Below are 15645 nucleotides of genomic sequence, written 5' to 3' on the forward strand. Positions count from 1 at the left end.
AGACCACCTGATGTGCCTCTTGAGAAACCTATATGCAGGTCAGGAAGCAAGAGTTAGAACTGGACATGGAACAACAGACTGGTTCCAAATAGGAAAAATAGTACATCAAGGGTGTATACTGTCACCCTGCTTATTGGGGCTCCAAAATCACTGCAGATGGTGACTGCAGCCATGCAATTAAAAGATGCTTACTCCTTGGAAGGAAAGTTATGACCAACCTAGATAGCATATTCAAAAGCAGAGACATTACTTTGCCAACAAAGGTCTGTCTAGTCAAGGCTATGGTTTTTCCAGTGGTCATGTATGGATGTGAGAGTTGGACTGTGAAGAAAGCTGAGCACCAAAGAATTAATGCTTTTGAACTGTGGTGTTGGAGAAGACTCTTGAGAGTCCCTTGGACTGCAAGGAGATCCAACCAGTCCATTCTAAAGGAGATCAGCCCTGGGTGTTTTTTGGAAGGAATGATACTAAAGCTGAAACTCCAGTACTTTGGCCACCTCATGCGAAGAGTTGACTCATTGGAAAAGACTCTGATGCTGGGAGGGATTGTGGGCAGGAGGAGAAGGGGATGACAGAGGATGAGATGGCTGGATGGCATCACTGACTCGATGGACGTGAGTCTGGGTGAACTCTGGGAGTTGATGGACAGGGAGGCCTGGCATGCTGCGATTCATGGGGTCGCAAAGAGTCAGACACAACTGAACGACTGAACTGAACTGAACTGAGCTTTACTATATTCACTGATTCCCTCTAGTAATTTTCTGGTGGCATCTTTAGAGTTTTCTCTGTATATTATCGTGTTATCAGCAAACTGTGAGAATTTTACTTCTTTTCCTGTCTGGATTCTTTTTTTTTCTTCTTCTCTGATTGCTGTAGCTAAGACTTCCCAAACTATGTTGAATAATAGTGGCAAGAGTGGGCTGCTGCTGCTAAGTCGCTTCAGTCGTGTCCGACTCTGTGCGACCCCATAAACAGCAGCCCACCAGGCTCCCCCGTCCCTGGGATTCTCCAGGCAAGAACACTGGAGTGGGTTTCCATTTCCTTCTCCATTGGGTGAAAGTGAAAAGTGAAAGTGAAGTCGCTCAGTCGCGACTGACTAGTAGAGACCCCATGGAATGCAGCCCACCAGACTCCTCCATCCATGGGATTTTCTATGCAAGAGTACTGGAGTGGCTTGCCATGGCCTTCTCCCTTGTCTTATTCCTCATCTTAGAGGAAATGCTTTCCATTTCTCACTGTTGAGAACAGTGCTTGCTCTGGCTTTGTCGTGTAAGTCCTTTATTGTGTTAGGTGTGCTCCTTGTATGTCTACTGTCTGAAGAGTTATAATAAATAAGTGTAGAATTTTGTCAAAAGCTTTCTCTTAATCTACTGAGATGACCACGTGGCTTTTATCTTTCATTTTGTTAAGATGGCATGTCATATTGATTGATTTGTCTCTTGTGTGATGGTGATATTCTGTATATTGGAGAATCCTTGCACCCCTGAGATAAAGTCTACTTCATCATGAAGTATGATCTTTTTAATGTGTTGTTCGATTCAGTTGGCTAGAATTTTGTTGAGTATTTTTACATCTATTTTCACCAGTGATATTGGCATGTAAGTTTCTTTTTTGTGCCATCTTTGTCTGGTTTTGTTATCCGGGTGATGGTGGCCATGTATAATGAACTGGGATGATTTTTTCCTGTGCAATTTTCTGGAAGAGTTTGAGCAGGATAGGTAACAGCTGTTTTCAAAACTTTTGACAGAATTTGCCTGTGAAGTTCTCTTGCCCTGGGTGTTTCTCTGTTGGAAAATTTTGTGAATACAGTTTTGGGAATCTGTGCTTGTGACTGGCCTGTTCATATTTTCTATTTCTTTCTGGTTCAGTTTTGGAAAGGAGTATTTTTCTAAGAATGTGTACATTTCTTCCATGTTATCCATTTTATTGGCATATATTTCCTCATAGTAGTCTCTTATGATCTTTTGTATTTCTGTGTTGTCTGATATAACTTATTTTTCATTTTCAATTTTATTGATTTGAATCTTTCTATTATTTTTGATGAGTCTGGCTAATGATTTATCAATTTTGTTTAGCTTCTCCAAGAATCAGATTTTTGTTGTATTGATCTTTCCTATTGTCTATTTCATTTATTTTTTTTTTTCATTTATCTGCTCTGATGTTTATGATTTCTTTCCTTCTACTAACTTTGGGGGTTTTGTTCTTCTTTTCTGTTGCTTTAGTGCAAAGTTAGATTGTGTATTTGATGGTTCTCTTGTTTCTTGAGGTAGGCTTGTATTGGTATAAACCTCCCTTTTAGCACTGCTTTTACTGCATCCCATAGGTTTTGAGTCACTGTGTTTTCATTCTCCTAGGTCTTGATAAACACTCTCGAGACTTAGTTTTAGATAGAATATCTCAATGGGGGAATGGCGGTTTTCCCAGCAGCTCAGAGGACAGGACAAGCTGAGTGTGGGCATCAGGCCCTGGGGATGCGAGCTCATCCTCTCCCTGAGGTGACACTTCTCAGCTGGGATTCTCAGCAGAGGCCTGGAAGAGAGGTGGGACACAAAAGGGTGCCCCCAGTGACCCCATCCTCTGGGAGGGAGCCCAGCTCAGGTCACATGGGGGCTGGGGCTCCCATAACTGCAGTGATAGAAGCAAATGTCCCCAACAGGGAAGGACACACCTGGGACAGTCCTGAGAGTACCCTGCTGTCCTGGTTATTCCTGCCCCAGCTCTCGGCCTGTGCCCACCCCCTCCCCCTCCCAATACCAGTAATCCCCTGTCTCCTGGGTGCCCCTCTGTTCCACCTCCCTGCTTCTCTCTGACTCCTCCTCAGCAGAGTTAAAAACTGCTTAACATTCTCCTGAGGAGGAAGGAAGCAGGTCTCTCCAGCTGAGGCGGAGACCACAATTCCAGTGTCCCCTTGGCCTCTCGGGCACCTTGGCCCCTGCACTCTTGCCCCGCCCTCCATTACTGGGCAGGGAGGTCTTGACCTGGTCTTTGTGCTCATTAGGATGCTGGTTCAGCTGCAAGAAGGTGACTGAGTGACAGTGACTCAAGCAAGAGGGAAGGTTACTTCTCTCAGCGTGGGGGTGGGGCATGGAGTCTACACTGAGGGCTGTTCTGGGCCATCAGGGGTCACTGCTCCACAGAGTAATGAGGCTTCCAGTAGCTGGTGTGTTTTGCTCTGCCACCCCACAGGGTGTCCCTGTCTTCCTTGCATGGCTGAAGGTGCCTCACCCCCCTGGAATATCATCTCAGTTGGGAAGGGGAGGGGAATGAAGGGAAGAGGGCAGTGCATCCTCGAAAAGGTGACCCTGAACTACCTTCATCACTTCTGGGCACATCCACTGTTCAGAACCTCATCACGTGGTCTGTCATCCTCAGGAGGCAGGGGAATGCAGGCTCCTGCCAGGAGTCTATTACCCTGTCCTAATTAGGAGGGGCTGTGTGGTTCTGTTCCTAAAAGGCAGAGGGGAGAGTATATGTTGGGCAAAGATTAATTGTTTTATGCATTAATCACCTGTTCATCTGGACCTCAGGAAGATTTTCTAACAGTGTTGTAAAAACCTGAGGTACACTGAGCTGTCATTAAGATATTTACTGCTTCCTTACAAAGAAGGGGGAGGATTTAGGGACGGATTCTGCAGCCCACTGATGTTTCTCATATTCTCATATCCTCTCCCACATGATCACAGAATGGCTGCTACAGCTCCAGTCATCAGGAAAGAAAAGGGGTACAAGGGGACATTGCTTGCTGAATCTTCTTAAAATAGAAAATGTGTGAATTCTTGCCCTGAAACTCAAGCCAGTTAAGCCCATACATCTTTTCAGCTATAACTATTTGCATGCCCACTTCTAGTTCCCACAGAGGTGGAGAAAACAAGAATCAGGCAGAGGTGGGTGATCTTTCATGACCTGTGGGACCAGTGCTAAGTCATCCCTTGGGTCTGGGTCAATATTCCCTGACTGAAGTGAGGATTCTGAGTGTGGAATTAGGGGACATCAGACCTGCCCTCCTCAGGCAGATGATATGGGGACAGGGTGTGCCCTTCACAGATTGCTGAACCCCCGTCTCAGACCCCCCATCCCCAAGTCTTCCGCCTCTTCTCCAGCTGCTCCTCCTTGGTCTCCTCTGCTTCCTGCACCTCCTCTGCTGCTCCCACTGGTCCCTGAGTTCTCAGAGCCCACCCCAAGTCCAACCGCCTGGCTGTCTCTTTGCAGAAGGACACGGCTTTCTCTATGAAACATTTGGGGTCCGGCCACAGTTCTCCTGGCAGGTGGACCCCTTTGGTGCATCCTCCACGACCCCCACCCTCTTTGCCCTGGCGGGCTTCAATGCCCACGTCATCTCTAGGATCGACTACAACCTGAAGGAGGCCATGCAGGATAACCGGGTGAGTGGTGAGCCGCATCTACTCATCCACTTTCTCACCATCAGAACTGAAAAAAGCTGCTGTACCTTTAGTAATAGTGATGAGCTCCCGGTGTCTGCAGGCATTCAAGCCGAGTTACAGACAGCCTGGATGGCAGGTCCTGACAGAGAGTCCTGCCCTGAGGAGGGTCAGATGAAGGTGCAGACAGGCACCATCTGGAGGGCCGATTCCTCCGCCTCCTGTGGCTTTGGGAGGTCAAGGCAAATCTTGAGGAGGGGGCAGCAGAGGAGGATCTTGACCTGAACCCCTGAGAGCAGCGGCGGGGGCGGCGAGGAGACTCAGGCGGGGCCTGGGTGGGCTGGGGAGCCGGCAGCCGTGTCGCCCCTGTGCCCTCACTCCCTTCCCTCCGGGTTTGCAGCAGCTGCAGTTCGTGTGGCGAGGGTCCAGATCCCTGTCGGCACAACAGGAAATCTTCACACACGTCCTGGACCAGTTTGGCTACTGCTCGTGAGCACCTGCCTCGGGCCAGCCCCCGTCCCAGCACCCTCCCTGAGGACCACCTCAGGCACGCCCCTCATGGCCGGCCCTGAGGGCACGCACTGAGCACCCATCTTACAGAAAGAACAACTGAGGCCTGGACATGCGCAGTAGCAGCTGTAGGGCAGCTGCACTGGGCTCAGAAGGCAGCACCAAGGCCTCCGTGTCCTCAGTCTCCCTGGGTCTGAGGATTTTGTAATACTGCTCTGTCTTTATATAGAATTTTGTGATTCTGTTCATCACGATGTTTTTTGCTTTTTTCTTTTTATTTGAAAAGTGTGAAAATCTCATTAAATTGTTACTGAGATTTTTACAAGTGCGCAGTTTTATGTGAAGGCAAGTATCTCAGTTGCCTCATTCTGGTCCCAGCCCTGCTCGGGGTTCTTGGAATCAGAACTGAAGGGCACAAGGATGACCTAAAGAATGAGTGATCGCATGAATTGCTCCTGATCCACGTGAAGGAAGTGGGGCCCAGAGGTTGTGGGCTCCACGGAACAGCTGAAAAAATATGGGCTTGTAGGGTCACGTGCCCAAGGTCCTGCAGGGCTGAAAGGTGACGCCTTCTGTCCACTCAGCTCTCATCTGCCCACCACCGCCCTCTGCCCTCTGATGGGAGACAGAGGCCCCGAGCCAGGTCTGCAGGCATAGTTGCTCTGGCCTTGCTGAGTCCTCCCGACCTCCTAGGTCTCGGGCTGCTGCCCTTCTCAGGGCTGGTCCCTAACACTTGTCTCTCTCTCAGTGAGGGATTTTACTGGGATGGCGACCCAGTCTTCCCAGGTCCACCCAAGAATGGCCTGTACCCTTTCATGGAAATCCCTGTCACTGAGGACACCATCCCAAGCTTTACCAATCTCCTGGTGAACAACGTGTTGGCTCGAGCCACCTGGTTCCGGACACCACACATCCTCTGGCCCTGGGTAAGTGGGGGTCCCTGGCCCTGATCGCTCAACTCTGCACAAGGGCTGCTCTCATGTGTCCCACCCCAGCAGCCGGGTCCACCCCAGGATGGTGTGTCCTGTTCTAATCAGGCCAGTGTCCATCCAGACAGTGGGCCATCCCAGCTCCGGCTCAGTCCTCCTTCCCTGCACCCCGAGTCCTCACCCAGTCTACCAGCTCCTCACCCCACCCTGGATCACCCCAACAACCTCTGCCTCCAATGCAGCCCCTGCCCGACGCAGGCTCCAGCCTCTCCCCAGCTCTCCCCTCCTTTCTCCTTCTCAATGCTGGGAGCAGAGGCTTCGGCCTGAGTCCTGGCTTCCTACTCAGGGGCTGTGGGACTGGGAACACTCTGAGCCTCACTTTCCTCATCTGTGAAATGGGGATGATGACAGGACCTGCTCCATAGGCTGGATCTGAGGTCAAGTGGGAAAGACACCCCAGGGGACAGTGCCTGATGTTATGTCGTCACTGCTAAACTGTAGGGAGCACCCCGTTCTATGGGATGCATGTGTATCCTCCATTTCCTCTGCCCACTGGGCATAGGGGCAGGCCCTATGGTGTCCTGTCTACTCATAAGGGACTGAGAGCCAGAGAGGTTAGGGAATCTTCCTGAGGCCACATAGGTGCTTAGCAGGGCAGCTAAGAAAGTGGAATTTGTGCTCAGAGCCGTCAGAAAAGCTCCCGAGCGAGAACGCACGTGTGCACGCTCCCGCACTCAGCATGCTGCACGTTACGTCCTCATGACGTGTTTTTCAGATGGAAACATAACTTCTGACCTCTGTCAAGCATTTAGCCTACCCTGCAGCCCCTGTCTTTGGATCTACCCATATGTTCTCTCCATACATGAAGTTATTTTCCACATACTTTCTGTTTTCCTTTCATTCACGTATACCTGAGACCATATAGCATTTCATCTTTCTCTGTCTGACTGGTTTCCTGAGCATAGTGCCCTGAAGTTTCATCCATGCTCTTGCAAACGGCAGGATTTCCTCTTTTTATGGTGAATAATACCGTGTACATATATAACATTTTCTTGATCTCGTCGTCCACTGATGCACATGTAGGTTGATTCCATATTTCTTGCCGATTATAAATACAGCTGCAGTGAACATAGGGTTGCAGAAGTCCTTCCAAGTTAGTGTTTTTGTTCTCTTTGAATAAATACAGAGAAGCGGGGAGACTGAATCACGTGGCAGCTCTATCATTCGTTTTTCGAGGAACCTCCACACTGCTTTCCATAATTGCTGGAACAATTTACTTTTAAATCAAAAGTGCGTGAATGTTTACATTTCTCCTTATCCTGATGTACATTTGTTGTTTCTTTTCACTTAGACAATAGCCGTCGTAACAGGTGTGAGGTGGTACCTCTGTGTGGTTTCGATTTGTTCAGCATCTTTTCCTGTGTCTGTTGGCATCTTCATGTCTTCTCAGACAAATATCTATTCAGAACCTCTGCCTATTTTTTACCTGGATCGTTTTCATCATTACTACTGATCTATATGTGTTCTTTTTATATATTGTGTATTATGCCTTTCCAGATTTATGACTTGCAAATGTTTCATTTCATGGAAGTGTAAGTGAAGTCGCTCAGTCGTGTCCGACTCTTTGTGACCCCATGGAGTGTAGCCTACCAGACTCCTCTGTCCATGGGATTTTCCAGGCAATAGTACTAGAGTGGATTGCCATTTCCTTCTCCAGGGGATCTTGCCAACCCAGGGATCGAACCCGGGTCTCCTGCATTGTAGGCAGACGCTTTACCATCTGAGCCACCAGGGAAGTCCATTTCATAGGCTGTCTTTATTTATGAAGTTTCTTTGCTGTGCAGAAGCTTTTAGTTTGATGTAGTCTTATTATTCTCTGTGTTCCTTTTCCATGTGATGTCAAATCCAAAAACTCATCATCAAGATTGATGATGAGGAATTTACAGTGTATGTTTTCTTCTGGAAGCCCTTATAGTTCCAGGAGTTACAATCAAGTCTTCAATTAGCTTGACTTACTGTTTGAGTACAGTGTCAGGCAGTGGTCCAACCTCATTCTACACCTGAGGATGTGCAGTTTTCATAAGACCATTTCTGGTAGAAGACGTCCTTTCCCAGTTTATATTCTTGCCCTTTGCTTTAGTGTAATTACCATACACACATGGCTTTGTTCCTGAGCTCTCTATTCTATCCCATTGATCTATCTGTATCTTTTATTGTCTACTATTTAGATTGCTATGATTTTGCAGTGAACTCTGAAATCAGGGTGTACGATGCTTCTAGTTTTGTTCTTACTAAAGATTGCTCTGACCACTCATGGTCTTTGTGGTTCCCATAAATTTTAGGATTGGTTGTTCTATTTGTGTGAAAAACGTCATTGGAATTTTAAAAGGTTTTGCCTTGAATCTTTAGATTGCTTTGGAAAACGCAGCCCTCCTCTTGCAGTCATGAGCTCAGAATATTTTCCCACTTAACTTGTGTCTTCCTCCATTTTGATCATCACAGTGTCATCTAGTTTTCAGTGTGCAGGGCTGTCACCTGCTCCATGAAATGTATTCTTAGGCATTTTACCTTTTTTAAATTTTTTTTTATTTTTTAACTTTACAGTATTGTATTGGTTTTGCCATATATCAACATGAATCCGCCACAGGTATACACGTGTTCCCCAACCTGAACCCTCCTGCCTCCTCCCTCCCCGTACCATCCCTCTGGGTCGTGCCAGTGCACCAGCCCCAAGCATTTTACCTTTTTCATGTAACTATCAAGAGGACTGTTTCCTTCATTTCTCTTTCTGATGGTTTGTTGTTAGCATGTGGAAACACTAATCAGCAGGTGATTGTGTCTGTTGATATTTTATCCTGCAACTTTACTGCTGTTATTCATTTAAGACCAGCACGGCCACTATGGACAACAGTGTGGAGACTCCTTAAAAGCTGGAAATAGAACTGCCATGCTGCTGCTGCTGCTGCTAAGTCGCTTCAATCATGTCCGACTCTCTGCGACCCCATAGACGGCCTCCTACCAGGCTCCTCTGTCCCTGGGATTCTCCAGGCAAGAACACTAGAGTGGGTTGCCATTTCCTTCTCCAAGAACTGCCATATGACCCAGCAATCCCAATACTGGGCATACACACCAAGGAAACCATAATTGAAAGGGACACGTGTACCCCAGTGTTCACCGCAGCACTGTTTACAATAGCCAAGACATGGAAGCAACCTAGATGTCCATCGGCATATGAATGGATAAGAAAGCTGTGGTACATATATACAATGGAATATTACTCATCTATTAAAAAGAATGCATTTGAATCAGTTCCAATGAGGTGGATGAAACTGGAGCCTATTATACAGAGTGAAGTAAGCCAGAAAGAAAAACACCAATACTGCATACTAACACATATATATGGAATTTAGAAATATGGCAATGATGACCCTATATGTGAGACAACAAAAGAGACAGATGTATAGAACAGTCTTTTGGACTCTATGGGAGAGAGCAAGGGTGGGATGATATGGGACAATGGCATTGAAACCAGTATATTATCATATGTGAAATGAATTGCCAGTCCAGGTTCGATGCATGATACAGAATCCTCAGGGCTGGTGCACTGGGATGACCCAGAGGGATGGCATGGGAAGGGAGGTGGGAGGGAGGTTCAGGATGGGGAACACGTGTACACCTGTGGTGGATTCATGTCAATGTATGGCAAAACCAATACAATATTGTAAAGTAATTAGCCTCCAATTAAAATAAATATATTGATATTAAAAAAATTTTAAGATTTGTCTCTAGGGTTTTCTGTAGTCACTATTTTTATGACATCATTACAGCAGCTATTAGTGAGAATTTTATTTCTTCTGTTCTGATTTCCATGCTTTTTCACTACTAATTGCTGCAGCTCTGATTTATAATACCACATTAAATAAGTGGTGAGTGGGATCATCCTCATCTTTTTCCTGATCTCCCAGGAATAGTTTTACCTTTTCTTCCTTGAGTTGGTGTTAGCTGTCAGCTTGTCATGTATGGCCTCTACTATGTTGTAATTTTCATCCACACCCACTTTGAGGAGAATTTTTATCACAAATGGAACTTGAATTTTGTCTTATGCCTTTTCTGCATCTGTTGAGATGATCATATAATTTTTATCTCACATTTTCTCATTGGTTGATTTGAGGATGTTGACTGATCCTTGCATTCCTGGAATAAATCCCTTGCATTCTGCTTTATGATGATGCAATATTGTCTTCAAGTATTGTTGATTTTGTTTGTTATTATATTGTTGAGGATTTTTGCATCTATGTTCCTAGGATATATTCAGCTATAATTTTCTTTTCTTGAGGCTTCTTTGCCTGGTTTGGTGTCAGGGTAGTCTTGGCGTTGTAAAATTATATTGAAAACTTTCAGTCCCCTTCTAGTTTGTAAAAGAGACTAACAAGGATCTGTATTCCTGAATCCTTGATGGCAATACCAGACCCGCTTACCTGCCTCCTGAGAAATGTGTATGCAGGTCAAGAGCAACATTTAGAACTGGACATGGAACAATGGACTGGTTCCAAATTTGGAAAGGAGTAAATCAAGGCTGTATATTGCCACCTTGCTCATTTAACTTATATAAAGAGTACATCATGCAGAATGCCAGACTGGATGAAGCACAAGCTGGAATCAAGATTGCTGGGGGAAATATCAGTAATTTCAGATATGCAGATGGCACCACCCTTATGGAAGAAGTGAGGAATTGAGGAGCCTCTTGATGAAACTGAAAGAGGAGAGTGAAAAAGCTGGCTTAAAACTCAACATTCAAAACACTAAGATCATGGCATCTGGTCCCATCACTTCATGGCAAAGAGATGGGAAACAATGGAAACACTGAAGGACTTTACTGTATTGGGCTCCAAAATCACTGCAGATGGTGACTGCAGCCATGAAAATAAAAGATGCTTGATTCTTGGGAGAAAAGTTATCACCAACTTAGAAAGCATATTAAAAAGCAGAGACATTCCTTTGCCAACAAAGGTTCATCTAGTTGAAGCTATGGTTTTTCCAGTAGTCATGTATGGATATGAGAGTTGTACCATAAAGAAGGCTGAGCACCGAAGAACTGATGCTTTTGAACTGTGGTGTTGGAGACAACTTTTGAGATTCCCTTGGACTGCAAGGAGATCAAACCAGTCAATAGTAAAGGAAATCAGTCCTGAATATTCATTGGAAGGGCTGATCCTGAAGCTAAAACTCCAACACTTTGGCCACCTGATGCGAAGACCTGACTCATTGGAAAAGACCTTCATGCTGGGAAAATTTGAAGGCAGGAGGAGAAGGGGATGACAGAGGAGGAGATGGTTGAATGGCATCACCAACTCGATGGCATGAGTTTGAGTAAACTCTGGGAGTTGGTGATGGGCAGGGAAGCCTCGTGTGCTGCAGTCCATGGGGTCTCAAAAAGTTGGACACAACCGAGTGATTGAACTGATTGAACAAGGATTTGTATAAATTCTTCAACATTCGATAGACATCACTGCTGAATGTTGATCTTTGCTTTCTTGAGAAGTATTTGGATCCTGGTTCAGTTTGGTTCTAGTATCCATTTGTTCAGGCTTTCTATTTACACATAATTCAGACTGGGCAGGTTATGTATTTCCAGGAATTTATCTGTTTTTCTACTTTGACATCTTTCTGAGGACGGGATTAAGGTCAGTAAATTCAAGCAAGCCATTCTGTTTTTTATTCTTGTTTAGTATCTCATCATAATCAAGGTTATTGATACCTAAGAGCAGTGCTGGGATTTAAGAAATTGTCAGGAAACGGAATCTGGCAGACACAGAAAACCAAAACCTAAATCATCTCACTTACGTGGAATTTTACAAAATCAGTCTCATACAGAAAGAGATCAGATTTTGGCAGCCAAAAGCGGCCCTGGAGAGTGTGCAGAATTGGGGGAAAGTTGTGAAAGGGTACAAACCTGCAGCTGTAAGACAAACCAGTGCTGGGGAATCACCCTCAGCATGGCAGAGAGGCAGACACAGCCCGCACAGGGCCCGGGATCCGTGCCCGCCGCGGGGAGTGTGGGCGGTCATAGGGGTAAGAGGGGCTCTCCCCGTGCAGGCTGGGCTCTGCACCCAGAAGGACAGGACGTTGCTTCTGTCCCCGGGCCTGCAGGGATGTGACAGGCAGTTCTTCAACGCCTCACTGCAATTCACCAACATGGACCGTGTAATGGAGGAGGTCAACAAGTTCACAGACAAGCACGGCATCCGGATGAAGTACGCCTCTCTCGGCAACTACTTCCGGGCTGTGCATGCGCACCGGCTCTCCTGGAAGGTCCGAGACCACCGAGACTTCCTGCCTTATTCCTCAGGTAGGAGCCGCTGGTTGGGGAGCAGGGAGGGATTCGGTGCCAGGGAGGAAAGGGGCCCCCAACTCAGTGCCTGCTCAGGCTTCTGCTTGGAGCCTGCTAGGGGCCCTGGGGGAGGTACAGGCCCTGACCCTCCTTCCTGACCCCCTCCACACTCTGCCCGCTTCCTAGCTCCCGGAGCCTCTCACGCTGTCCACGTGCAGCAGGTCCCGTCTCTGCCTTTTATTGCAGTGCTGCCGGAAGGACTGCCCCGTGCCCACCTCCTCTTCCTGCAAAGTCCCAGTTGTCCTGTAATGTCACCTCCTCTGATCCCCAGGTGGTGCTTGTGGTAAAGAACCCACCTGCCAATGCAGGAGACACAGGAGATGCAGGTTGCATCCCTGGGTAGGGAAGATCCCTCAGAGGAGGAAATGGCAACCCACTCCAGGATTCTTGCCTGGGAAATCCCATGGACAGAGGCGGGCTACAGTCCGTGGGGTCGCAGAGTTGGACAGGACTGAGCATGCATGCATGCATGTCACCTCCTCCAGGAAGCCTTTCCTGACCTTAAGTCTAGATCGGGTGTCTCCTCTTCCCCTCAGGGTCCCACTTTTCACCTATTGCCACAGAGTCATTAGTGGGCACAATAATGCCCACGTCTCCCACAAGCCTGTGTCCTGGAGGCCAGGACAGGTTTGGCTGCGGCCAGCAAGGCTCAGAGTGAAAGGTCATGGAGTGAGCCTTGTGCTGGGTTGTGTGCACTGTGGAACCACTCTGTGTCAGGAGAGGGGGGATGTTCATCTTGGTTAGCTCATCCAGTGTGAGAATGAAGTGAGATGAGGAGAGCCCTTAGCCTAGTGCCTGGGCCAGAGCCAGGGCTCAGCAGATGCAGCTTTTAACACTGACAGCAGCATCTCCATCCTGGGAGGCCAGGCTCCATCCTGGACATGCTGTGGGCACTCCGTGTTGAGGAAGCTAGCCCGGGGCCTGATTGCCCTGAAGGAAGCCCAGCATCAGCGTCTCTTCCAGGTCCAGCCCCACCCACCTCCAAGCGGACCCCCTTAGAAGGTCCAGCCCCGCTATCTGCAAGCCAGACAGGAATTATGCACACACAGCTTCCCACTGACAGCTGGGGAGGCAGAACGCCCTCCACACCCCAGTCCAGCCTTTGCTCAGGGCATCCGCGGGGGATGGCGTTGGCTAAATTATTGAGTATCTGAAACTCTTACTGCATACAATGCCAGAATCCTTGAAGGATCCTTGTTGTCCTGCTCCCCTTTTCCAAAAAAAAAGAGGAGCTAAGGGGTATGGTCGTGGGAGGAGACTGTGGCCAGGACCCCATGAGCCAGGATTGCCCAGGGACCCTGATCAGGTCCTACTTCCCAGGCAGGTTTGCCCAGCTGTAGGTCCATGGTGGGATCACTCAGCAGGACAGGTCGTTTTAGAAGGGAGAGGTGAGGTGAGTGTCTGTCTCCATGGACAGTTAGGAGACACAGGCTCACAGCAGCATCCACTGGCTGAGCATCCTCCAGGGGACCAGGGTGCCTGAGCTGCGCCTCTCCAGGGCCTGTGCCCTGCCCGACCTCACCATTCAGCAGGCACAGTGTCTCAGCAGGGCTGGCCCCAGGCGGTGACTCAGATGCTCACCTGGGTTGAGATCACAGCTCCTGCCCCCACGGGCTGGGTGGCTTTGGGTAAATGACGTCACCGCTCTGAGGCTTGGTTTTGTCATCCATGACATGGGTTCTCAGAGGACTGGAGGGAATCCCACATGGCAGTTCAAATACAACCACTTCCCTTCTCATTTCCTTTCCTTCCGAAGAGACAACAGGATGGGCCCCCAGCTGCAGGGCTGGTTCTGGGCTGGGTGCCACCCTGACTGCCCCAGATCTGGATTTGCAGTGCCTCTCCGGCCTTGGTCTTCTGCCTGAGTGGTGAGAAAGGGGAGCTACATATCTCTCAGGACACTTCCCTTGGGACCTCATCAGATTGGGGGAGGGCTGGCTCCTAGAGTAGATGAGAGGGGCTACCAGAATGTGGGCGGTGTCCCAATTGAGGTGGGTGTGACACTGCCGTGTGGGCGTGGTCACACTTGAGGTGGGAGGGGATAGAGGATGTGGGCGTGGTTACCAGGAGGCAGGAAGGAGTGTATGCTGAAAGGTCCAGTGAAAAGCGAGGTGGGTGTGGCTACTTAGCCTCCCTCTAGAGAGGCACCATTTAATCAGAGACTAAAGTTCAAGGAGGAGACTTGGTCCTGATCTGAGCACAGGGTTATCTTGGTAGCTTTGTCTAGTTGGGTCCCTGCTTAGAGCTGAGGCTGTGGTGAGCCAGTGCCTGACCTGTGTGCTCAGCTTCTGGGAGGAGCTGTGGAGGGTCCCTGTGTCTCCCCCCTGAGATTGTAGCCTTTCCCAGGTCCTCCTGGCTTCCCTTCCTTGTCTAGCCAAGGTCCTCTGAGGGAAGAACAGAGAATGGAGGCACAACCCAGCCTGGGGAGGAGGCAGGAGGAGTGAACATTCGGGAACCCTGAACCACCTTCTGAGACACGTCCCAGCCCCAAGGTGCTCAGACTCTTGCCCATTCCACCAGCCTCACACTCTTAGTCCAGGGTCAGGACCGTGGCTCCGGGGCTCTCACAGCTCCCACACCGCTGCCATCCTTCCCTGCTGAGCATCCAGAGAGAACTGCTGAAATGCATGCCTTCCGGGACCCACTTTTTCTCCAGAGGCACACAGGGGCTGCCAGCACTCCAGCACTTCCCCCTGGGTCCCTCAGCCCTTGCCGTCATCCCTCTCCCTCCTCCCCTGAGGTACTCAGGGCCTTTCCCCACAGGCCCTACCGAGGGTTCAGGTGCACACTGAATTCTTGTTGTCATCACAGTGCTTCAGCACTCGGGCCTCTCCAGGCCTGCCCCAGCCCGGCCTGTCCCTGCCAGCTGCCCAGCCATCCAGGAATCTTGTACCATTGCTGATCTGGCTGGGACAGGAGCCCTGAGATCACCCCCCTGACCTAGGCTGTGTCCCTGGGGACCCAGGCAGGTCTATCTCTGACCTCATCTTCCTCAGCATTTCCCAGATGAGGCTCAGGGGCCTCCATGGGCAGGACCTCACACCCACTACTGACCTTTTGCTTCTAGAAATATTTCATGCTTGGACCGGATTCTACGCCTCCCGAAGTGGTCTCAAGGGGCTGGCAAGGCGAGCCAGTGCTCTGCTGTACGCTGGGGAGTCCATGTTCACACGCTACGTGCTGTTGGCTCCCCACCGGTTCCTGGACCCGGCCTGGGGCCTGCAGCAGCTCCAGCAGCTCCGCTGGGCCGTCTCCGAGGTAACACAATGCCTCTCAGAGACAGGACAGGATTGGACCCTCCTGGGCTGTGTGCTTCTCCCTCCCTAGGTCAGCACACCTCCCAGTCCCTGGTCACTACAGGTCCACTTTACAGATGAGAATACTTAGGTTGCCTTGGTCACAAGACCTGTGCATGTTGAAGCTGCCCCAAGGCTAG

General features: G+C 49.0%; 1 protein-coding gene across 3 annotated transcripts in view; it reads left to right on the forward strand.

Annotated features, from left to right (window-relative positions):
* Positions 1-15645, forward strand: part of LOC133249894 (epididymis-specific alpha-mannosidase-like) — a 52888-nt gene that overhangs the window by 8304 nt on the left and 28939 nt on the right. For all 3 annotated transcript variants that reach the window (XM_061420909.1, XM_061420908.1, XM_061420910.1), the window contains exons 4-8: positions 4210-4382; positions 4780-4868; positions 5638-5815; positions 11969-12167; positions 15277-15467. In XM_061420909.1, the coding sequence (XP_061276893.1) occupies positions 4210-4382; positions 4780-4868; positions 5638-5815; positions 11969-12167; positions 15277-15467 (830 nt within the window). The remainder of the gene's footprint in view (positions 1-4209; positions 4383-4779; positions 4869-5637; positions 5816-11968; positions 12168-15276; positions 15468-15645) is intronic.

This window comes from Bos javanicus, chromosome 6, assembly GCF_032452875.1.
Source record: "Bos javanicus breed banteng chromosome 6, ARS-OSU_banteng_1.0, whole genome shotgun sequence".
In the NCBI taxonomy this organism is placed as follows: Eukaryota; Metazoa; Chordata; class Mammalia; order Artiodactyla; family Bovidae; genus Bos; species Bos javanicus.